Genomic DNA, 26139 nt, shown 5'->3' on the forward strand with positions numbered 1-26139 from the left:
CAACTGGATAACGTTACATTATCTTTACCAAACCATTTTACCTAACTTCCAGATATATGTAGCAATCTCGTAAAAATTCAGCCCACATCCACTATTGCGCACATTGACAAAGAATGGGCTTATAAGAGCTAGGTAAAGTCAACAGCTTATGATAGAAAACAGTCACTTGTTACTTCATAGTAAAAATATAGCAGCAAAAAAAGGATGTTAGCATAGAAAAATATTTTTAGGAAAAAGTATTATACGACTTTCTTTTTGAGTTAAATGTGAGTAATGTGTAAAGTTGCTATTTTTGAAGACAAAAACGTCTTATAGAAAATGGTTGATAGTGGAAAGAATATCTTTTTAAAAATTTTGTGGGTGTTTTGTTTTGTTTTGCATTTGTTCACAACATTGATGTAGTGTCATCTTTAAAGCCGTATAATTTAGAGCAATTTGGTGCCCATGAGATATTGTTTTTGTACTTTTGGATTTTAATATGCAATCATGAGTTCAAAGATTAATCAATCCCCATGTGATAAGTTTCACTTAACTTCCAGATATATGTTTCAAATATAGTGTCCCCTTTGACTCTTTCAGTGAAATATTTAATGAAGGAAACAGTGAAATCAATCAAAGAGTGGATAGCAAGACAGAAAGCACTTTTCTGATTCTGGGACTCAAATTTGGTTTGAAGAAAGATTCTAAATTAAAACAAACTAATAAATAAAATGGCCTCATCTACATCGTAATATTTTCAATAAAGTTTTATTGTTGAAGGTGGATGCTTTGAAAGACAAGCTATTTGGACTAACAAGATGGGAATATTTAAAGTATATTTAACAGATTCTAAAAAGGACATGTGCCTCAGATGTTAGGTTTCTGTCTTTTATTCTTAAAGAATATGACAGTAGTCTCATATAGCACTAGATGAATTTACATTTTATAGCTGACAGCTTTTTTAAAACCATGGCAGTCTTCTGGAAACGTCCTTGGTCCTCTCAGACTTAGCATGTGTGATGTTTGCTGACAAATAAGGAAGGATAAATAGATTGTCAAGTGGCTGATTCCGAGTTCCAGCTTTTCAAAATCTACCCAACTGTCTTCTCACATTCATTAGTTCTTGGTTATTTAGATAGCATGCCTTCATGCTGTTAACTTGGATGTAAAAATGAAACCTTCATTGTCTAAATTATATTTTTCTAAAAATTCTAGCTGCTTGGGCAGACACTTCATCTTAGGGAAATCTGTTATAAGTTTTATTCTTACAAGCAAGATTCCCTTCAAGGAAGGTTTGTGTTTTTTTAACTTGGAAATTGCCTGATGATCCAAGTTGCTCATGCCAGCTTATCCTAGGTTTTAGTAGCTAAACTGGCTATTATGCAGAAAGCCTAATAGAAGGCAACTTGGTTGTAGAGGAGAGAATATTCAACTATTAGTTTATTTCGGCTTGTTCCACCCAGTCATTAACTTAGTGCTGCCAGCCATACGCTTCCCTGCCACACCGGAAAGCCTGTCATTTAGAACTGATGACTATTTTAGGACTCAAACGATAAAATATAAAGAAACATGTTGGAATCTTAGGTTGGAGGCAGAGAATGGTGTGCTCGACTGCACAGAGGACTTATTTGACCTTTTTTCTTCCTCCCTTTCAAAAACAAGTATCATTTTTTTCCCTGTAGGGAGCATGTACACACAATAATAGACATTTCAAAGGGTAGAAATGAAAGTATAGTGAAAATTAATTTCCCTTCTCCCTCCTGCTTCCTTGTTCCCTCCCCATGGGCAGTTGCCTTTGCAGGTTTCTTAGTTCTCTTTCCAGAGATATCACATGTACATATAAGCTATTATTTTTTTTTTTAATGCATATAGTACATAACATGCCCATCATTCTTTTGTTTGCCTTTTCCCTTGACAATAGTTGGTTCCACGTTAGTATATATAGACTTATTGGCCTCATTGGCTGCTATACCTTAATTTATTTAGCTATTTTCTTCCTGGAATTTGAGGTTATGTTTAGCCTTTTGCTATAAACTGTGTCACAGTGAGTATCCATGCACATAAGTCTTTGTGGGTATAAATATAGGATAAATGCCTGGAATAAGGTGGCATTGACCACTCTCTGAAACGTACCCAGTGAACACCTTACTCATTCTGCACCTGTGCTGGCCCTGGGGGCTTTCAGGAATCGCACACAGCCTCTGCCTGGAATAGGTCACTATCCAGTGACTGCGTGCCTCAAGGTAAAGTGCCTCATGACAAATCAGAGGTGCAGCTGAATATTGTGGATGTCCACAGCAGCAAAATGACCTCTGACCTTGGGGACCAGGGAGGACTTGGAGGCTGAGTCGGAGTTAGATTTAGATATGGGAAGTGGCAGAGGAAGGCATGTGGGGAGGGAACAGGACACGTGACTGCACTGAAATACATGCTGGGGGCACTGCCCTCTGCCACACGCCTCCTCACCACGCCTGTGACATGCCCGGCCACTCCTGCCACAGGACGTTGGCTCTCACTGTGTCCTAGACTTCTTTATGGCTTTCTTTCTTTACAGTGATGCCCACGGGGCATCCAGGCACCTCAGCTCCGCGTGGTGTCCTGTTTTGTCAGAAATACGTCCCTTGTGTTCCTGCACTCATCTCCTCCTCTGAGGCCACCATAAAAGTGCCTCTCGTGCCCTAACCGGTTTGGCTTGGTGGATAGAGCATCGGCCTGTGGACTGAAAGGTCCCAGGTTCGATTCCGGTCAAGGGCATGTACCTTGGTTGCGGGCACATCCCCAGTAGGGAGTGTGCAGGAGGCAGCTGATCAATGTTTCTCTCTCATCGATGTTTCTAGCTCTCTATCCCTCTCCCTTCCTCTCTGTAAAAAAATCAATAAAATATGTTTTTTAAAAAAAGTGCTTCTCGTGATGGCCTCAGGGCACAGTGGGTTCCTGCCTGGTGTCCTGCATGGCCATGGCCATTAGGCCTCCTCTGCTATCTACCCAAGGGCACATCAGGCCTTCCCCATAGGCTGCTACAGCAGAGTGGGCATGCTGCTCTCTCTTCCAACCAGACTTAATGAAGGCTGGGCCTTTGGTGCAGGGCAGGGCATTGCAGCTCAGGGAGACCACTCAGCCCCTAGAGGTCCCTCCTCAGTGTGAAAGCAAAGGGCTCTCTCTTAATGTCCTGCTTACCTCCCTCTCTTCCCAAAGGGAGTGTACCCCAATGATGCATCTGGAATTCAGGCCTCCAGGCTCCAGAAAGAGAAAGCTCCCTCCTCCTGAGAATCAGAGACCCCTGGAAGGTCTAATTTCAGATCTGGGGATCCCCCTTCCATCCCCAGGAGTGGGGGCATTGGCCTGCAGCCCAGTAAACGATCACAACACTTAATATTTATACCAAAGCATAACCAGGAGTCCAGTACTGGTGCTCTCGGAGGGCTTTAGACCTAAATGTTACTCCAAGTTGGCCTTCATTGTTTCTGTTCTTTGTAGGGTGCAGAATAGCTCTCAGCACCTGTTTTTTCTTCAGTCCTCCGGGTTCCCAAAAGCCTCTGCTCAACAACTAGGGGGGAGCATCGTGTGTTGCCTGTCTTTCTTGAGGCAGCAAACATCTTCCTCAAAGAAACTCAAATCCTTAGAAAATATTGCCTCTGACAAAACGTGCACCCAGTTTGCATTATACCCTTTGCTCTTTTGAAACATCAAGATTCAGGTTAATTTCACAGCTTTTCCCAGAACAGTGGGTAGAGACTCGCTTTACATTTATATAACAGAAATTTCCATTAAGTCGGTTTTCTTGATTAAAGGAGCCATCAGCCTCAAAGGTAGATTCAGGTCTCTTTCAGTAAAACTAAACAGCTGGAAGCTTTGAAATGAGTGTTTCTGTACTTCTCTGCTCATCAAGGTTTTTTTTGTTTTGTTTTGTTTTGTTTTTTAAAGCCCTCTCCGGTCTAGGCACACTTCTTTCTGTGCTTGAGTTAATTATTTGAGAGGCAGCTAAGTTGCCATGTAGTATCGGAGACACCCACATTGCAATAGTTGGGATATGAGCTGGTTTAACACCTCTGAGTACCACTGTTCATAGGTGGGGTCCTAGTAAGCAGAGGCAAATTGACCCCTTAGCTCAGGTGTGGGGAACCTTTTTTCTGCTAAGGGCCATTTGGATATTTATAACATTATTCATGGGCCATACAAATTATCAGCTTAAAAATTAGCCTGCTGTATTTGGTCAAGCATTTAATTAACTCACCCCTAATGCCTTGGCAGGGCCGGACCAAATGATTTCACTGGCCTTATACAGCCTGCAGGCCAGATGTTCCCCGCCCCTGCCCAGCTGAATGTGCTTTAGGCAGACTTAGTCTTGTCTCAGAACTGTATTTTATGGAAGACTTGGTGTTGTGTCAGGGTGCAGAAGGGGTGGGAGTGGTGGGAAGAACTGGGGCAATCATTAGCAATGATGCTTATTCAAGGAGATAAACCTACAGATAAAAAGATGAGTAAATCAGTTTTACATGCTTACTGCCAAGTGAGCTGAATAAAGAACCAGACATAATATTATAAATTTGGAGGAGAGTTTGATTAATTGTTGAAGTTTCATTTAGATAAACTTTAAATATCATATTAGATAAAGTTTAAGAAATTATGGACTTCGTTAGGAAAGTAAATCTATCACTTGTATTATCAAGAACCAGTATTTTATTTTGTATATTAATAGACTTACTGTATGGTATCTTTTTTGTATTTTTATTTAACAAATATGTGAGTATCATAAAGGGAACATATTTTATGTATGTTTGGGGTTTACTTCTTATAAAACAACTAGAGGCCCGGTGCACAAAATTCGTGCACGGGAAGCGGGGGTCCACTCAACCCAGCCTGCACCCTCTCCAATCTGGGATCCCTCTCACAATCCGGGATCCCTCTCACAATCCTGTACTGCTGGCTCCTAAATGCTCACCTGCCTGCCTGCCTGATCACCCCTAACTGCCCCCCCCACTAGCCTTGTCACCCCTAACTACCCTCCGCTGCTGGCCAGGTCGCCCCCAACTGCCCCCCCTGCCAGCATGGTCACCCCTAACTGCCCCCTGCCAGCCTGGTTACCCCCAACTACCCTCCCTTGCTGGCCAGGTTGCCCCCAACTGTCCCTTCTGCTGGCCTGGTCACCCCCAACAGCCCCCCCTGCTGGCCTGGTTGCCCCCAACTGCCCTCCCTTGCTGGCCAGGTTGCCCCCAACTGTCCCTTCTGCTGGCCTGGTCACCCCCAACAGCCCCCCCTGCTGGCCTGGTTGCCCCAAACAGCCCCCCCTGCTGGCCTGGTTGCCCCCAACTGCCCCCCCTGCCAGCCTAGTCATCCCTCACTAACCCCCCTGCCAGCCTGGTTGCCCCACGCAGCCTGCTTGTTCAGTCGTTTGGTCATCCCTCAGGCCGGCCCTGGGGGGCTGGAGGGCTGAGGGGACTAGGCGCTGCCATCTTGTGGCTGTGGGCACCACAATCTTTGAGGGCGTGGCAGTCAATTAGCATATTTTCTCCTTATTGGCTGTGGGCGCCACCATCTTTAAGAGGGTGTGACAGTCAATTAGCATATTCCCTCTTTATTAGATAGGATACGGATCATGAACTTTTATGTGATTCAGTTTTACTCACATTAGGTTTTTAAACGTTTTAAAAATCCAGATTTTCTAGTGAAAGCTGACACAAAGTCCCAAGGTGTAAAACAGGTGAAAGCAGAGGTACTCTGGCTGAGTTGGGCTGAGTTTCCTCCCCACTGGCCAGGGCAGCACACACATGCCGCCTGCTATGGGAACGCTGTCTCAGGATTCATGATAGGTGGCTGTTCTTACTTCAGATGTCAGTCCAACAACAGGTTCACTGTGGGTCTGACACCATAGCAGGAACTGGACACGCAAAGGCAATGAACCATGGTCCTATTTGCAGGGAAACTGCAGTCTTGTGTTGGGCTGGTGGGGGCTGACATGTGAATGAATGACTGAGGACGTCCATGAAAGCTCAGAGCTGCAATTAGAGACTAGAGGAAGGCTCATTACCTGGGCCACGGAGGAGAGAGCAAGTCAGAGTAGAGTTTTGAAGGACATATGGGAGACCATAGCTGAGCAAGGCCTGCCAAGATCTGAGACCATACTGTGCAAAGAAATGGACGTGCAAGCAGATAATTGCAGGTAATATGATGGGCTGCTAACAGTTGGCTAGAACATAGAAAGGAATAAAAAGCAACAAGGCTGGAGTAATAACACAAGGTTTATACCCTGGAGTTTAGGATAAAGGATCCGTGAAGCTCTTTAGCAGAGGAGTGACTTGATCAGATTGACAATAGGCAATATGTATTTGGTGTTTCTGTAGGACAAGTGCACAGTTAAGCCTTTTCCATGCATTTCTTATTCAGCTCACACAAACACCCTTTGACTCAGGTGCAGTCCTTGTCTCAGGGTTCCCAGAAGGAAGCAAAGGGCAAGGCGAATGGGGTGGCTGAGGAGAATGTGATGAAGGGACTATTTATGAAACTGGGGCCAGGGTTGAAGAAGTGAAACCCCTTCAGGTTGGCAGTAGTGGGGAGCTTTTCCCACTCCCCCACTGCAGGATGAAGAGAGAATATAATGTTGCAACCCACTGAGTCAGAGCAGTAGCCTTGCAAGGGAGGACTTAGCCACGTCATTTCCTGTCCAGCTGGGAGGAACCAGGGAACAAATACACCACCCTCCTTTGTTTCTTTCCTTGTGATCTTTGGTCCATGCGACTCCCACTGGCCAAACCCATTGTGAGGCCAGGAGCAAGGACTCTGTAGTTACAGGCTCATTAAGGTCAGCTTGTAAGTGGTGGTCCTGCCTGACCCTGCCTGACACTGTCTCACACTATGCAGACCTGTCTCCTCCTCACACTGTGGAAAAGGGACAGAAGGGCAGACATGGCAGCTGGGAGACTCGTGGGAGCCCTTTCTAAGGTTCAAGGCCCAGAAGAGTATGTTTCCGAGCCTCCTGTGGCAGTGAGGACAGGAAAAGGGAATAGATGTGAAGCCGTGGGGGCAGAATGGACCCACCTGTGGACCTCAGCTTCCTTCTCATAGATATGACATGGACTGTCTTAGATCCCTTCCAGCACGAAAGCTCTGTGATGGGTCTCTGCGGTGATCATGACATATATTTATTTTTAGGAATTAAAGTATCTTTGAAAATATTCCCCAGATGCTCATTAGAAGTCTTTTTGGAGATTTAAAGTTTATTTATTTATTTATTTACTTAATTATTTATTTATCTTTTATAATCCTCACCCGAGGATAATTTTTTATTGATTTTTAGAGAGAGTGGAAGGGAGAGGGAGAGACAGAGAGAAACACTGATGTGAGGGAGACATATTGCTTGGTTGCCTCCTGCATGCCCCAGACCAGGAGGGGCATGGGAGCCTGCAACCGAGGTAGGTGCCCTTGGAATCGAATCCTGGACCCTTCAGTCCACAGGCCGACGCTCTATTCACTGAGCCAAACCGGCTAGGTCTGGAGTTTATTTATTTACTACGTTACTGATGCCCACTTCCAACAGGACAGCCAAGATTGTCACTAAGTGTCATATCTTTTAGTGGGTGTGTTCTCTTAATTATAATGTCTGGAGCCCTGTACTGAGTGCAGTGTTGAGACCCCCAAAATGTAACTGGACCTGGGCTCAACTAGTATGATAAAAGACAAAACGAAAAGCATGAGAGAAAATAGTTCAGAAAAATTGAGCAGACATCATAAAACAAAAAATGTAATGATGCAGTATGACTCAAACCCCCTTTGCCTTGAATTGGCTCAAAAATCGCCTCATTAATTTGAACTGATTCAGTTGGACATTTACTGTTGGAAAGAAACATAAAAACCTCTTAGTTCATTTTGAAAGTAACTGCCTGTTTTCATCTCATGAAATATTTTAAAAATTCACTTCAGAAAAGGACACGTCAGAACTTTTACTTTATGTGTTATTATTACAGATGCTTCTGATTAGCTTTAACCACACCCATGGTTGAGGTTTCTGAGCGGGTGGGGGCGGGGTTAACAAGGGGTAAGGGCCCCCAGGGTCCTGTAAGATAAATAGGCCTCCTTTCCAACCCCCAGTTATTATTATTATTTTTTAATTTCTAGCTGTTATTCTCAAACTAATCACAGCTTTCTGGTAACTGCTCCATCTGGGCTACTGCTGCCCTCTGCCCATTTCCACTTTGAAACAAAGAAGGCAGCAGATACACACTGTTCTCATTTCAGCAAGCAGACCCACTGGGAGGTTCCAGTCAGGGTTTTGTCTGACTCTTCTGTGAGACTTTCTGGACATCAGTCATTTTCTCTGCAGTTTACTTCTATTTTTGGAACCTCCTTCCAGCAAAACGGAAACTGTTGTAATTAGCTAGTTATTAATAACTGGAAAGGAGCAACGGAAAGACCAAATATTAGAGGCATGTCATTTAGGCAGCTTCACCAGGAAGCGAAAGCTTCACATTCCCCAGGGAGCCACCAGTCTACTCCCCAGAGATCCCTGGGAGAAGGGACTGGACAGGGAGGAGAATAGACGCATGCCCAATAAAACTGGGGTGATGTCGGAAAGAGACTAGCCTGTCAATCACACCTGGGAACAGAATTGGTATGGCCACTGCAAGGGCTCGAATTTGGGGATATTTAATTCCCTGAGAAAAGGAGTTCATTCTCTTGGTGCTCTTGTCTCTCTTGGGACTCTTGTGGCAGGGCCCCTCTCTCTGGGCTCCCCCATGTTCACCCACCTGGCACACAGCCATAGGGACCCCCATACGCAATGGTCTAATGGACCATAACTAGCCTGAGGCTGAACTGGGCCCGGCTGCAACATGACACAGAAATTGTGGACTGGCTTTGCTTTTGGCTGTACTGAAACCCCAGCTACACATCTACTACAGCTGGACTAAGGGAAATGGAATTTTGGAAACCCAGGGATGTAATGCCACACAAATAAAAATCACTCATCCTCCCAGGCAAGTCTCAGAACATTCTTCTTCTCGAGATATCAGAAGAACTCCTCCCCCAGCGTTCAGTGGGGAATGGGATACCCCAATTTCCCTGAGAACAAAACCAGCTTATGTTTTCTCATCACTTCTTTTTCCATTCCCCCTGCCTCTCTGCTCTTACCCCATCCACCTCCCTCTCTCACCAGACTGGCCTGTCACCATTCACTGGGCCCACGCCCTGCCCACCTGGAGCCCAGGAACATACTTGCTCCCTAATTCCCAGTCTTCTAGGGAGGCTGTCTGCATTCAAATACTGACACAGCCACCTGTTACTGTATGACTTGGAGTAAAGTAGATTCCTTTCTGTTCAATTGGGATCCTAATAATTATACAACCTTCTAGGTTGTTGTAATGATTCGATGATGTTATATATTTAAAAACCCTAAGAGTTCCTAACAGATTATAACTGCTCAATAAATTCTCAGCAGGTTGCCTCTATTAGTACTAGCATATCCACTGATTTTTATATTTTAGTATTATCATAGTAAGACCAGGTAAGAATATTGTCCCTACACACACACACACACACACACACACATACACTTTTTTTTTAATTAATTGAGTGGTTCGGGAAGGAAATGGGAATGCTTTTCTCTTAAGCCTCCCAGAAGAACATTTACTCTAATTTCTTCTCTTAAAAGCTAAAAAAAAATGAGAGTCTATGTTGTCATTTCAAATGTCATGTATGTATGATAATTTCATCTTTATAGATTGGCTTCTTTCCTACGAAGTGTAAAGAATACCTCTGACATAAAATCATAATTATTCTCAGGTTATTTGACCTAATTATAGTTGTGATTTTACAATAATCTCTCTTTAACACATGCAAGTGATACTCATAATATTTGTGGCATATATTAATCTATGAGTAAATAGCCTAAAAGTTTTGAGTCTTATGTTTTGATTTGGAACTTAGATTCTTATGATGAATTTAGTATGTTTTACTTTTAATTAAAAAAATTGGAAACAAATTAGCTTGAATATGGACATTCATGAAAATTGCTAATTTAGTCAGGTTATGAAATTCATTTTCTATATTGTGTTGTCATCTAGCCTAGGAATAATGACACAGAGTTTCATTAACTGAGAAGCAGAAACTAGAAAATGAAATGTAAACCAGTGAACTGTGAAAATGATGATATATTCATATAAAGTCTATTGAAAAGGATTTTGCATTTTCTGCTAATGCAGATGTGATAGGATCATTGAGGTGGAATTATTTACTTAGAGGGCTTTTTAGGAACTTGACCATATGTGGTTTTTATACATTTAATGAACAAGTTTTTAGTAATATTTTCTTAGGATCACTGAGTTTTAGTATAGTCATACCTCTGATATACTGCATTTTATTTCAGACCAGTGCAATAAAGTGAGTCACATGCATTTTTTGGTTTCCAAGTGCATATAAAAGTTATATTTATGTTAGAATGGGCCTTTCCTTTTGCTTTTTAAAAATTTATTTATTTTTAAATTACCGTTGACATTCGTGTTATTTTATATTTGTTTCAGGTGTACAGCATAGTGGTTAGACAACTATGTAATTTACAAACTGATCCCCTGGTAGGTCTAGTACCCGCCTGGTGCTGTACATAGTTATTACAGTATTATTAACTATATTTCCTATGCTGTACTTTATATCCCTGTGACTATGTGTAGCCTCTTTTTTTGTCTTTGTTTTTGTTATCCTCACATGATGATATTTTTCCCACTGTTTTTTAGAGAGAGTGCTTTAACCACTTAGACACACCGGCCAGGGTTATTTTGTAGCTTCTTAATCTCTTCACCCCTTCCCAACCCCCAGCAATTATCAGTCAGTTCTTTGTATCTGTGAGTCTGTTTCTGTTTTGTTTGTTCCTTTGTTTTGTTTTTTAGATTCCACATATAAGTGAAATCATATGGTATTTGTCTCTCTCTGTCTGACTTATTTCATCTAGCAGAATTTGAAATAACATCTTGTTAACTACATCTATATAAAAAGCATTATTTTATTCTGTACTGTTACGAGTTAAAACACATTAAAATGATTAAATATCATCCTTTGAGAATATTAAGGCTTTTTGGCATATGTAAAACTGATATCATGGATTATAGATATACATTCCAGTCATGGCTCCTTTTTTAATCCAATTTATTGCAATATACTAGTAAAATATTTATATCCTAAAACTTTAAATGATAAAAAAATAAGCGAAAGTTATATTTACATCATACTGTAGTCTACTAAGTATGCAATAATAACACGACCAGTATGTATAAAAAACAATGTACATCCCTCAATTTAAAAATACTTTATTGCTATAAAATGCTAACTGTTATCTGAGCCTTCAGTGAGTTGTAATCTTTTTGCTGGTGGAGGATCTTGCCTCGGTGTTGATGGCTGCTGACTAGTCAGGGTGGTGGTTGTTGAAGGTTAGGGTGGCTGTGGCAACATCTTAAAATAAGACAACAATGAAGATTGTTGCATCGATTGACTCTCCTTGTCACAAACAATTTCTCTGTTGCATGCCATGCTGTTCAATAGCATTTTACCCATTGACTTTGGGTATATGATTAGCTTTGCTTTCTTATATGAGTTAGGTTTGTGGTGCCCTCAAATAATTATAAAAGTAACATAAAAAATAACTGATCATGCCCCACCATGACAAATATGATAATAATGAAAAAGTTGGAAGTATTGTGAAAATGACCAAAATGTGGCACAGAGCTGAGAAGTGAGCAAGGGCAGTTGAAAAAAAGTCTTGTGAATAGACATACTCCACAGAGTGTTGCCACAAACCTTCAATTTGTAAAAAACACATTATCTGCAAAGTGCAGTAAAGGGAAGGGTGCAATAAAATGAAGTATGCCTGTAGTTGAATGGCCTCTGAAGCTTCCTTAATCTTACCCTTGGGTCAGCACATTTTTTCTTAAAGGGCCAGATGCTATTTGTTATAGTCTTATGGGCCTGTTAACTTCTCAGCTCTGCTGTGTAGTGCACCTGGAGCCATAGACAATATGTGAGGGGGCGGATGTACCTCTTTTCCAGCAGAATTTATTTACATAGACAGATAGGTGGCTTGCAGGCCATAGTTTGCTGACTTTGATCTCAGCCTTGTTAAGCAAGAGAGCTTAAGTCACTTCATCAAGGAGACACAACTAACTGGTGTCTAAACCACTATCAGGAATTTAGTTTTTTTCATATCACGTCTTCCAATATGTAGCCTAATGCTCTGACAAAAATAGCGTGTTCCTTTTATGGTATTCAGCCAAAAAATTTTGACTAATTGGTCTTCCCATCACATCTATTAATTTCATTTAAAACATTGTTTACCAGAGAAGTACATTGTTTTTATCTTCTATACAAAATAGAAAAAAAATTTTTCCTATATATGCAATTTAATTATTTGAATATATCTTTTTTGTTTAGAATGTCTATAATAAAATATTGTGATCATTTCTGTTATTTAAAATGAAAGATATAAAAAAATCTATGCCCTTTAGGATAGCCAGAAATTAAGTATAATATATTAAGAAATGCAAAGATAATTAAATAAAATCAGAGCAAAATAAAATACTATCTTAGCATGTTTAAATTTCTTCTGGACTTAATTTTATTTTATTAGAATTTATTTTCAAAAATTCCTCTTATTCAGTGGAAAGACTCTGAGACATGCCAATAAAAACATTTTTAAGGGATTTTTGTTATCCTGTAAGAGATTCTGTTAAAGTAGAAATCTGGATAGAAAGAAAACCAAAAAAGTTTTATTCAAAGGAAAAGAAAGATCTAACTGTACTTTCAAAACTTTGTTTTCCACTTTAACAACACCATGTTATTAAATGTACAGGTGATTCTTGAATAGTTTGGGGGTCGGGGGCACCAAACCCCCACACATAGTCGAAAATCTGTGTACAACTTTTGACTCCCCAAAAGCTTAGCTACTATTAGCTTACTGTTTACCAGAAGCTTTACCCATAACATAAACAGTCAATGAACACACATATTGTATGATTCTATCTATTTAGGGTGGGACAAAAGTAGGTTTACACTTGTTCATTTGGAAAACACAACAATTAATAAATAATAATACAAGAATAAACTCTGTTTTGTATACTCACAACTGTAAACCTACTTTAGCCCTGCCCTGTGTATGTATATATACTGTATTAAAACAAAGTAAGCTAGAGAAAAGAAAGTGTTATTAAGAAAATCCTAAGGAAAAGAAAATATTTATTGAAAAAAATCCATGTATAAGTGGACCAAGACGGTCCAAACCTGTGCTGTTCAATGGTCAGATGTATAAAAAAGCATAGATCTCTCCCTAAAACACCCATATTTCCTGTTTCCTGTGATGGCAAATGTGGGGCAAGGGAATTGGAGGATGTCCAACTTTCATGGTGTTTAGTTGGGAAGTTTGGGCTTTTCAGTCTTCTATTATATTCACTTTAAAGAGTATTTTATTTAAACTTTAATTTTCAATAAAATTAATTTCAATAAAGGTAGGTGACTTATTGTCTAGAATGGATTTTGAAATTGGTAACTATTTGCCATAGACAGAAGTGAGGCTAGTGGAACAGTCCTGTAAGAGATGATGAGTGGACCTCAGGATGAGGAAGAAAATTACAAAATAATTATAAAGTAAAATCCATTGGCCCCAGCCAGGTTACTCTGTTGGTTGGAGTGCCAACCTGTACACCGAAAGATTGTGGGTTCGATTCTGTTGGAGTGCATACGGGAGGCAACCGATTGATGTTTCTCACATCGGTCTTTCTCTCTCCCTCTCAACTCACTAAACATAGCCTTGGGTGGGGATTTTTTAAAAAAGCAAAATGCATTGAATTTTGTAATTTTGTAAGTGGAAGGAACCTGGAATGAGACGAGACTTCTGGCTCTAGTGAATGGATTGACGGTGATGGCTAATGGTGAGTTACAGAATACTGGAGAGGGTAGTGCTGGTTGGAGAACTGGGGACAGGAGAAATGTTTGAGAGCCGTAGAAAATCTAAGTGGCTATTTTTTATGTAGAAACCTAAAGATTTAGAGGAAGATTAATTCTAGAGTTAAAGTATTTGAGATCACCAGCATATAGATAGTAACTGGAGCCTCGGGACTAAATAAGATCATCCAGGAAAATTTGTCAAGTGCAGAGGAAAGAGGTTAAAGCCAGAACTTGGGAGAAGAACAGAAAAAAGTGTTTTCCGAGTTTGTTTGGTGGTTGTTTACCGATATACTCTAAGAGCAGCAATAAAAGATTTTCAAGCAGCTTTAGCACAGCCTGAGACATTTAATATAAATCCTGTAGCAGGGAGAGTACTCCGTTAGAAATGGGTATGAAAAAAGGAACTCCTGGCCAGCTCCCAGGACTGTGGAAAGGGAAAGAAATGAGAAGCCTTCGCTGCCCTTCTCCAGGGGATGACTCATGGGATAGAGGAGTCTCTCCCTCTCCAACCCATCTGCTAGGTGGTGAACTATTACCCAGATAATGTCTGTTTAGCTTCAAGTTGTGAAGGAAGGAACCCCTGGCCTAGACATATTGCTTTTTGTGATTAACTAGGAACATGACCATCTTTTTCTGATTGTTTAGTTTGGGAAATGAAGTATGTTGAGCGAGAGGTGTGGGAATTGTTCTAATAAAAAACCGAAATCACCGACAAGCACAAAACAGTGGCCCATTCTCTGGAAAGACTGAAGTGGTGAAAGATACTCCTTTTTATCTTATTTTAGTTGACTTTTGTAAGTTCATCTAGCTTTTGCCATTATTCCACTTAATTAGAAAGAAACCAGTTAGTGTTGCCAGTTCTTTTTCAATCCCTTAGTCAAAGCAGAGACATGAACATGATCAATCTTGAGCTGTCCTAGGTTTAGTGATTTTCTCCATAGAGTTTGAGAGATTACTCACAGCCTCCAAACAATTTTACCACCTGCCAAAAGGATGCCTTGGAATTTGAAGGAATAGTTCGATGTGCTTGGAATATAAACTCTAACGTATATCTGTATACAGCTAAAATAACTTTTATTGTTTGGGGAACCTAAACAGTTTACTAGTAAAATGCATTTACTCCTGGACTTAGGGGCATATTCCCTGTATTCTTGACAGAGAAGGCTGTAGGGACTTGGGGTTGGAGTTGTGTGGAGTTCTTGCAGGACATCCTTGCTGAGGAATGGGACAGACCCAGATCTGAAGCCCATGGACAGGTGGAAGCTGGAGGTACCATCTTATGAGAAATCAGCTATCCATAACAGTTAAGGCATGGCATTAGCCACAGTTACCTGGTTTGAATATATAACCCTAGGAAAAACCCCAGCATATACTAGTAGAGGAAGATCCCATAGGGAGACTAAGTCACTGCTGTTAACTCTTCCCTATCTGAGGAGTCCAGGGAGTAGATTCTAAAAGCGGAGGAGAGGTCCATTGCAGCTGAGAGAGCTATTAAAATAACTTCTAGAGCAGCGGTCGCCAACTGGTGGTCCGTGGACCACTGGTGGTCCGTGAGGTCTGGAAGGTTGGCGACCGCTGTTCTAGAGAACATCTCTACTGGTTGATGCTGAATGACTGGCAGCTTAGGGCAAATGTTAGAAGCACTGCCAAGTGATTTTTCCCGTATCCCTGCAAGAGGGTAGAACTGGGCTCCGGGTGGCAGCAGATGTTGGATAACCATCTTGAAGATATTTGGAAAGGGAACTCTTCCATTGGGTAAGAAGGTAACTATAAAGCTTCAGAGCGCTTCTAGAAATCTAAGATTCTGCTGTGCTAGCCAGTATCAAGGTCGCCTGCCTTTGAATAATTGGCAGTAGGGCTTGAATAGCAGGATTTTTTTTTTTTTTTTTTTTTTTTGCTCAACTTGAGGGTCTTTGATGAGTTAGAAACAGTAACATCTTAAACTTGGATGCTCTGAATTGTTATGCAAGCTATTTTCGGTGCCCATAGCAACAAGCACCGGTTCCTACGCACACACTCAGCCACAACTGCGGTGTGCAGGTACCCTATATCAGCTGGTTAGCATTCCGCTTGGCTTTTTAACTTTTAATTCACACTAAACATTAATGCAAGAAGTTTTGATAATAACCCATGAACTTCATCCTTTTTCAAAGGTAGTGTAGCTCTCTTCCTGTAGTGTAACCATAGCAACTGACAAGGAACAGAGAGAGAAGCCTTTCACACATGCTGTGCTAATTAATCCTGTCCTACAGTTTTCCTTCAGCTGCAGGATGCAGTGTAATAAATTTTGTATGAGTAAGTGTGTTTTGATGCATGAACTGTATAAATACATAGCAATGTCTTTACCCAAAATATTTATTAAAAGCCCAGTTATATATTACTACTTCAAAGTATATTTTCTTTCTTTTTTTTTTTTTTTTTTTGAGTCATTGTTTAATAATTTACTCCCTCCCTGAAAAGTTTTGGGATTTATTTATCTTTTTAACTGAACAGAAATTCTGGTAGGGTGAAAACCTTTTGTTTATCAGTATACAGGATACTTTCCACAAGAAACTGTTTCAATTGATTTTATTAAAGTGAGAAGAATGTAACATTCTTCAATATATGATAACTTTACCCGCAAATTATTTTAAGAAACTGTCTTAACACATTGAAGAGTTAGATATGGAAAACTCATTTTCACTGTTAATTTTGGGAAGTTTTGTGACCCTCGTGAATGGAATTTGGGCAGTCCTTGACCTAAACATGTGGGAAGGAGGAAAATAATGTAGACAAAGCCTTTTCTATTTATATTTTCCAGATATATTTAACCAGTTTTATAAACTTAAAGTCACAGTGAACATAATTGACCTGAAATCACATATAATTATTTAGACTTACACTATTTCTAAGTTATTTTGAGGTCATGTTCTCCCTTTAAAAGTGAAAATATCATAATTTTCTATAACTAGCCTGGTCTTCTGAGCTGTCAAAGAAAATCTCAGATGTTTTCATTCTCCTATCCCTCTGGCCTCGCTTGCTGTCAACAGGGCCTCAGAAAAGCCAAGGGAATCCAGCCTGGATGTTTTTGGCTTCCCATTTGACTTGACAACAGCATCTGGAACGAGTCAGAACCCATTTCAGAACTTGTGCTTAGCTCTTTGGTCTCTGTATAGAAACATGCCCATTTGAGGAACTAAACCTTTAGATGGGGTTACTAGATTCTGGAGACACTGCCGCCCTGATTGTCCTCTCTGGTGTTCAGCTTTGCCTGAATTGAGGTAGGAAAGGTGAAAGGGCTTAAGAAGTACAAATTTCCAGTTATGAAAATAGTCATGGGACTGTAAACTACAGCATTGGGAATATGGTCAGTAATATTGTAATAACTATGTATCGTGTCAGATGGGTACTAGACTTAATTGGAGTGATCACTTCGTAAGGCATATGAATGTCTAATCACTGTAAATTAAAAGGAAAAAGAAAAGAAGTAGAAATCTGTTATCAAAGTTGAAATCTGTTTTGGAAATCTGTTATCAAACTAGTTATTCTATTTATGTGCAAAAAAGTTGGAGACCACATATCTGTATGTATTTGTGTTTATAATCTGTCATTTTAATATGAATACTTATAAACACTCACCAATTTGTAATAGGCCATTGTATTATTAGAAAAACTGCACTGTAGAAAAATTGAGTTACTGTAACATAGCATAGTTGAATTAATTAGAAATTCTTTGTCTCACCAGCTGTCCTATTAATTTTAACGTTTACATAGAATATACTAAAGGTAAAGGGAATACCAAGTGTTTAATAAACAGGAAAAAAGTCATGTTTCTAAGTACTACATATAAAAATTTAAATAAGCAGAACAAGGAAATGAATTTGTTCTGGAAGAATATTATTAAAATGTTATATGTGCTTTGAGCATTGCAGTGATAAATAATACTTTACCCTTGTCATTAATTAACATACCCAGATAGAATCCTATCACATAGATTATTTTTTCTTTTAAGAAAGAAATTTCTAGATTTTGTGATTTTTAGAGGAATCATAGTCATTATAGAAAATTTGGAAAAATGCATTTTCTGTCATTCTTTGTTGTGAGGTCAAAGTGCACATGCATTATCACAACATATTATTGTGACCATTTTCCCAGTTTTAAAAAATTCTTAGAAAACATTTTAATTTTTTGAACTATTCCCTTATAATTTTTTATTTAGGTAGTTTTCAAATGAGCTTCCTGAATAAGCATTTCCTAGTGAGTGCTTGACAGAACTTGAAACCCAAAGAAGTTTGGGAAATCTCCTTTGAGAAAACTGTCATACTGTCTTCTCTCAGATTCACAATACACATTAGGACAATTAAAGGCACTGAGAAATCTCATGTATGGAACACTGTTTAACTTCTTAACCCATCTTTTCTCAAAATTATTTCACCTTGGAAGCCTTTCCAATAACATTATTTATAGCTCTCAGAACTAGAGCTCCATGGAACATTCTTTGGAAAGCCCAGAAGATTTCTAAGCTTCTGTGTAATGTCTAATCATTGATGGATCATTTGTTTACTCTCCTGGGATTTTATTACAGTCATGATGTTTTATTAGGGATATGAATGATATACAAGCATGTATTTGAAACAAGTCGACCTTTCTTGTAACCTTGACACTGAATTCGTGACTCTGTATTGCAGTGTCATGTTTGACCTTTTAAAATTGTTAACATTCACACTTAAATTCCCTTGTCCTATGAATGCCTATTAAACTTCTTTATGTTTCATGTGATCTGCAGGTCTTGCAAGAGCAAAATCGGTCCCTAGCCACACGTACTCCAATGAAGTGGTTACCTTATGGTACCGACCTCCAGATGTCCTCCTGGGCTCAACAGAGTATTCTACCTGCCTTGACATGTGGTGAGAAACGGAAGCTTTTTTCTAGCTAATCTGTTGCTGGTGCTTGTTCTGGGTCAAGCCTAGATAAACATCCAAACGGTTTGAATGAAGATTAATGGTGGAGGAGTGTTTGCCGGTGTGTGGCAGTGATACTAGATTTTTTAAAAACACATTGGGAATATTTCCTAATCAGAGCCTGCCTTGCAGATGGGGCCTAGTAATCCTCTTGATGGACAGGGGCAGAGACACTTTCCTAACTGTCAGTAGTTGCCGCAACCTTTGCGGCAGGGTTCAGGATCTGAAGGAGGGGTCGACGCACAAATTAAAATGTTATACAAGAAATATGAATTTAGAAGGCATTGGGGGCCAGGTGGAGCCTCTTTCTTTTTTAAAAAAATATATTTTATTGATTTTTTACAGAGAGGAAAGGAGAGGGTTAGAGAGTTAGAAACATTGATGAGAGAGAAATATTGATCAGCTGCCTCCTGCACACCCCCTACTGGGGATGTGCCCACAACCAAGGTACATGCCCTTGACTCGAATCGAATCTGGGACCCTTCAGTCTGCCGGCTGACGCTCTATCCACTGAGCCAAACTGGTTAGGGCAGGAGCCTCTTTCTTGAAGAAACACACGGACTTCTGGCCTGGTCCGCTATTTATTTACTTGAATATGCATTTGCCCTTTAGCAATGCATACAGGCATATCAAAGGTAAAGTTTGGTAAACAGTAAAAGGATTATCAGGTTAGGGAATTGCCTTGAGCCACCACTATCTCAACACGAACAGCAATCGAACAATCCCTGCTTAGCATCAGTCCTGCTAACACCCAAGGTCCATCGGCCTTCTGCGTTACTTGGTGACAGTATTGGCAAGCAGTGGCTTCCTGCAAGTAGTCAGTGATTTTTCTCCCTAAAGGTCTTAATTTGTGGCTTTGCTTTATGACAAGGATGTATATCTATATCTCCAAACAACAGTATGGTTGGAAGTAGTAGCTAGCATGTTTAAATTCACAACAAAGCTCAGATAATTGGTCTGGAGGTTTTGAATAACTGCCAGGCACTAAATTTGGTGCAGTATACTGCTGGAAACTGTTGCCACCAATTATCCAAAATGAAATAAAATTACTCTTTTAAAGGGTCGCAATACATTTAGTTTCAATAGAGTCTCAATCTCACATGATGGGTTAGCAAAACTTAAGAATCTGTCGTAATAGGAGGCTCAGAGACTCATGAGGTTTAATGCCTGATTATTATTTATAACAACGTATGGGTTCCCAATCCATTGTGATCTGAATCAAATAATTTCAGCTCTCAGGAAGGGTTTACTAGTGACTGTTGAAAATGTCCTTTATTAATGGAAAAATCTCTTTTTAGACTCACAATTGTGTTTAAAGCAAAACATTTTACATACCATGTGGTTATTTTACAGCAGGAATCATCTTCTAAGAATGTCTGTGCCCCATATACAGAATTCAGCTACATGTTCATATAATGTTTATGACCTCAATAAAACTTTAGCACGTGGTGTTTATCTTACTGCCATGTACTTACTTCACAGCTCTGCCCTCGGTTATCTTGGCTTTTAGTTAATTAGGCTGTGATGAGGTCTGGCTTCTACCCTGATGTTTGTGATTCAAATATTTTCTGGTGAGAAAACAAGTTCCTTGTGATGTAGGGCACAGTGTAGATTTTCTTAATTTAGGTTCCAGCAAACCCCCTGGGAATGGGATTTCGGGATCTTTGAAACCACTGAGATTACATGCAATATTTTGTGTACACATGGATCTATTTATTTTTATGGGGTGTAGATCTGTAGCTTTCAATAGAGTTATAAAGGAATCTGGGTAATCAAACAGCCTAAGATCTATTGCCATACATTTTTGTAATGCCTTATAATAAATCTAATACCATCATAATGCATATTCCAAAACACTGAGCATAAAGATGACCATCTATCATTGAGGAGCTGAGCTAATCTATTTTTTCATCCCACTTCTGGCTTTTTTGTTTGTTTTGGACATTTTGTTACAGTTAGATTTTAACTCTCTCCCCCCCCGCCCCAGACTAGGCAGGGGCAATAGATATTTTGATCATTGGTTGTAATTGAGTAAAAAATTGGAAATAAAGGTCAAAGAACTCATCAGATATCAATTATTAACTTTCTAATTCCCTTCCTCCCTCCTGAGAGTAGGCTATGCAAGTAATCATTGCTTAATATTCTTGAGTTATGGAGTGGGTTTCTCCATTTTTTAAGTATGGAAATTGTGGGTTGCCTTTCAGGGAGGTCAGTTAAGGACTCTGCTAATAGAACATAATTTGGAAATATTTGTGGCTTGGGGCCAGTTTTGTCTTAGTGCTTGGCAGTTCAGTTAAGACTACCCTCATAAACGGGAGAAGCTGTTTTTTATACACTATTGGCTAATTTTCCCCAAACCTTTAAAAGTGCTGTTTCAAGTACAAGGAGCCACATAGATTGTGACTTGCTGTTATGTCTGTTTCTGATAATTAGCATTTGATTTCCAGTCTTTGCCTCCCCCTGCTCCCCACACACATACACATTTTTCTTATGTGTGTTCATTCTTTTAAGGAAGAAGGCTTGGGCACTTTCTGCCCATTTACTTTAACCAGAGACATAATGAAGTATAAGAATAAGACTTCTACTTAAAGTGTAAGGGAGGAAACTGATACAAAATAGTAGATCTGGGATGGGTGGCTCCTTTGGTTGGAGCATCCGCCCCTACATCAAGAAGGTTGCAGGTTCAGTTCCCGGTCAGGGCATGTGCCTAGGTTGCCAGTTCGGTTCCTGGTCCAGATGTGCATAGGAGACATTCAATCGCTGTTTCTCTCTCTCTTTTTCTCTCTCTCCCCTTCTCCCCCTCCTTTCCCTCTAAAATCAATAACCATATCCTCGGGTGAGTATTAAAAAAATAGTAGACCCCCAAATGCCTTTGGCCTGCATGCAACAGTTATCATTGGCAAAATCAAATAGTCAGTATTTTATGTTTGAGCCGTTTCCTATGCTTCTTGGCTTTTCATTTCCAAGCCCTACACTCTGAGTTATGTCTATGCCCTGCCTGTCATGCTGAATTTGATTTCATTCCAAGCCATTTTCTAAAAGCCATTTTGTTATTATCCTGTAAGTCAGGTATTTTTCCAGTTAGGGAGAAGTCCACAGGGTGCCAATTTTTGCATAATAAATGAGATTGATGCTGGGTATGTGAAGACCTAGAAATGGGACTATAATTGAGCCATGGCGCAGGTGCACCAAGAAGTGCAAATATTAACCCATGGACAATAGCAGGGAGGCAGGTGGCAATTGTTTCAGGCTATTTTTACAGTTCATTACCATCCTGGGGCAGGAGGGTAGTAACTAAAACCTAACGATCCCTACACAGTGTTACATTTTCCAGTTTTCTGTTTAAATAACCACAGGCGATAAAATATTAATGAAGACACATAGGCATTAACGTTGGCAGCAAATGATGGTAATCAGAGCTGTCCCTGTTATGATTTGCTGCTCTGGGTCTCCAGCTCCGTGGTGGGTGTGAACATCCCTTGGGATTTGATCATTCAGCAAGACAGACCGTTTTTGATACTTTTGTCACCCCTCCTCGAAGGAGTCTTTAAGCAGAGGAATCAAAATGGACATTGTCTCGTGTCTTAATTCTTGGATTTTATAACTCTTTGGAAGTTAAGGCGTAGGAAATCATCTTTAAGCTTCTAAACCAAAGAGGCTTACCAAGTGCTGAGAACCCCTTTAAGAGAAGTGCAGATGTGAAAACAACTTAGTTCCTCTCTTGTCAGAGTTCTGTTTTAGCTGTGGAGGTCATTGCTCTCAATTAGCTTTGTAGTCTTCATGGAAGCTTATACGTATGTTTAGAGCGGCATTTATTTTCTAAAGCAGAAGATCAGTTGGGATTATTTTAAGGGATTAATTTTTAACATAATATGACTAAGTTATCTGTAGCTGATAAATAGTTATCTCATCAAGATCACAGTCCTTTTGGGGGGCCACACTATGTAATAGCACTACCTTATGGTATCAATGACAGTGCTCCCCAACATGGTGTGTGAAGAATGATAGTGTGTCAGTCTCTTCCTTTCATCATCTGTTTAAAAGCTAATTAACATATTAACTATGCTTGTCAAAATGTGGGGCAAATCATTTATAAATAAGCCTGTCAAATGTAATGAGATTGCATATTAAATCACCCCTCTCTCTATTACATCTCTGATTTAAGATTAAAATTAATTTATTTAACACTGTAGCAGCTGGGTGGTTAGAAAAAAAATTTCCATATCCATCTTGATATATAGAAAAATGTCTGCATCAAAATTGATTTTGCATATATCAGAAAAGAAATTGCCTATTCATTGAGTATTATAAGGCCATTTAGCATTACTTTTTATTAAATAAGCCTAATCACCATACATATTGGCAACATACAGAGTTGCCATCATTCTTAATGATCTCTCTTGAACCCAGGAAATTTATATAATAAAATAAGGTTTTTTGAGGACTCGGATTTGTTTACCAGTGTTTTAAGAGAGAAAATCATAGATAAATTCTACTCTAACCCCCATCCTGAAAATAAATTTATTCTATATGAAACCCTGTCTTGAGTAACTGAGTAACAATAGTAATTGAGTCTTAATAAGAGTAACAATAATAGATACTTTTATTGAACACAGACTGTTCTAAGCTCTCATGCATTTTAATTACTTACCTATTATACCATAATACAGTGGAGAAAGCAAAACCCAGGAAGAGTAAATAGGATAGTAAGTAAGGTCATACAGTGAGCAGAGGCGACATTCAAAGGGCTAACGCACTCCAAGCCCTTTCATTTCCAACATATTACATAATCTCTTAAGATGATTTATAAGAAATTGGGCTTTCTTTTGCTAGTAAAGTTATTTCAAAACACGATACAGTGAAATTCTTATTTTGTAGTTTAGATTATGCTCTGAGTCATGCTGAATCCTTTTGTGCTTCAAATAAAGGTTGTGGCTTTCTCTCTCACTCAACAGCCTTGGGAACTGCCTTTCTCCCCTTACTTTAATATTCTGTATTATATAGTTTCATTCAAGGAGGAGTTTCTTTACAATAAATTTAAGATGTGAATCTCTGGATAGAATACATTTTATGGGACCAAATCTATGCTGGCATGCATTTCCCCAACTCCTAACCGTTACTCATTTATCACTTCTACTAAAATGAATGAGTCTATTTAAAAAAGAATGCTAGTAAGAATGAGAATTTGAGTTCATGGGCCACATAAAGTTATCTATCTGTTAACACTATTTACACATTTATAATTAATCAGGTCAGAAGACCAAGGGGGATTTGAATTAGTCACTGTCTAAAGCAGTGGTCGGCAAACTGCAGCTTGCGAGCCACATGCGGCTAGCTAGCCGCGGTTTGCCACTCTGTTGACTAATGAGTTTGCCGACCACTGACCTAGACTCTCGATTCTAATAATTACAGGCTGTTGTTCCTTGAGAATAAGCTCCTATCCCAGTGGTCGGCAAACTCCTTAGTCAACAGAGCGGCAAACCATGGCTCGTGAGCCACAGTTTGCCGACCACTGGTCTAAAGTAACAGTAAGAGCTGCTCAGGTAATACATGATCCAGGTGACTTGTCCATGTGGCCATTGACGTGCCATGGAACATAACAAAAGAACAGGTGACAGTCAGAAGGGCATTGAAGTGGTCGAAAGCTGAGCTTATTGTGGCAGCCACAGTTTCTGAATCCACTCCTACTGTATTTAAGTCCCTTAAAATTAGGATGACCATCTATATATATATAAAAGCCTACGTGACCAGCCCAACATTCGACCATCTGACTGATAGCTATGATGCTCACTGACCACCATGGGTCAGACGCTCAACACAGGAGCTGCCGAGCTTCGGTGACTTGGCAGCTGCAGTTCTCTGGTGCCGCACCTAGAACCGGAGAGGTGGGAGTCCGATTCCAGGGTTCGTCACCCAGGAACTGCCCTCTCACAATCCAGGACCCCTCAGGGGATGCTGGAGAGCTGGTTTTGGCCCCATCCCCACAGGCCAGGCCAAGGCACCCCACTGGTGCACGAATCCGTGCACCGGGTCTCTAGTATAGTATAGTATCCAATCCAGAATACCTTTGAGAATTAATAGTAATTCTGCCAGAGCAATAGATATAAAGCAGGGATTTAGCTGTGACATGTGGTCTTTTCTCATAAAGAACTAGAGCAGTAATTTGTTAAATACTAGTAATGAGAAGAGACTTAATGCATATGAGTGCTTAATTTACACTGAAGGGCTGCTAGCTACAAAGTCACATTTCTTGTGGAAAACTTCTATAACACTGATTAATAGTGAATTGTCTCCAAAAGTACAATTCTCTGATATTAGATTATTATGGCACTAGAGGCCTGGTGCATGAAATTCATGCATGGGAGGCAGTGTGTCCCTCAGCCAGCCTGCACCCCCTCCAATCTGGGACCCCTCGAGGGATGTCCTACTGCCCATTCAGTTGGACATCCCTCTCACAATCCAGGACTGTTGGCTCCTAACCGCTGGCCTGCCTGCCTGATTGCCCCTAACTGCTTCTGCCTGCCAGCCTGATCACCCCCTAACCACTCCCCTGCCAGCCTGATGGATGCCTAACTGCTCCCCTGTTGGCCCGATTGCCCCTAACTGTCCTCCCCTGCAGGCCTGGTCACCCCTACCTTTCCTCCCTTGCCAGCCTGGTCACACCTAACTGCCCTCCCCTGCAGGCCTGGGTCCCCCTCAACTGCCCTCTCCTGCAGGCCTGGTTCCCCCCAACTGCCCTACCTGCAGGCCTGGGTCTCCCCCAACTTCCCTCCCCTGCTGGCCTGATCGCCCACAACTGCCCTCCTCTGCCAGCCATCTTGTGGTGGCCATCTTGTGTCCACATGGCAGCCATCTTGTGTGTTGGAGTTATGCTCAATTTGCATATTACCTCTATATTATATAGGATTATTGAGTAGCTGCCAAAGTGTTGAATTTAGCAATGGCTTTGGAGTGTTGAAGGGAACCAGTCCTATTTTTCTGTCAAAAGGCTAACATGATTATGGTTTTTACATCTCATGTTGTCTATCAATGTGTGTTTTTGTGAGAGAGAGTGTACGTGTGTTTTCAGTGGATGTGTTTGGTCATTTTTTAGTGATAAGTTAGCTGAATAATAATATATAAAATGAGGCATTATATGTAGTCTTCACTACTAAATATTTTTAAAAAATAAAAATTCTCTTGCTTTTACCAAAGTTGGAAAAGTATTGGAACCCATAAATTGTTTTTCTGGGTGATGTTTAAATACCCAATCACAATGACTAGATTTCATGATGTTAATATCCATAGTGTACTCACCTGCTTC

At 40.2% G+C, this 26139-nt stretch overlaps 1 protein-coding gene across 4 annotated transcripts in view; it reads left to right on the plus strand.

Moving 5' to 3' along the window:
• The window catches only part of CDK14 (cyclin dependent kinase 14), a 553499-nt gene that overhangs the window by 301292 nt on the left and 226068 nt on the right, over positions 1-26139 (plus strand). For all 4 annotated transcript variants that reach the window (XM_080663151.1, XM_080663154.1, XM_080663152.1 and 1 more), the window contains one exon: positions 18662-18782. In XM_080663151.1, coding sequence (XP_080519277.1) covers positions 18662-18782 — 121 coding nt within the window. The remainder of the gene's footprint in view (positions 1-18661; positions 18783-26139) is intronic.

Source organism: Plecotus auritus (assembly GCF_963455305.1).
Source record: "Plecotus auritus genome assembly, chromosome: 4".
In the NCBI taxonomy this organism is placed as follows: domain Eukaryota; kingdom Metazoa; phylum Chordata; class Mammalia; order Chiroptera; family Vespertilionidae; genus Plecotus; species Plecotus auritus.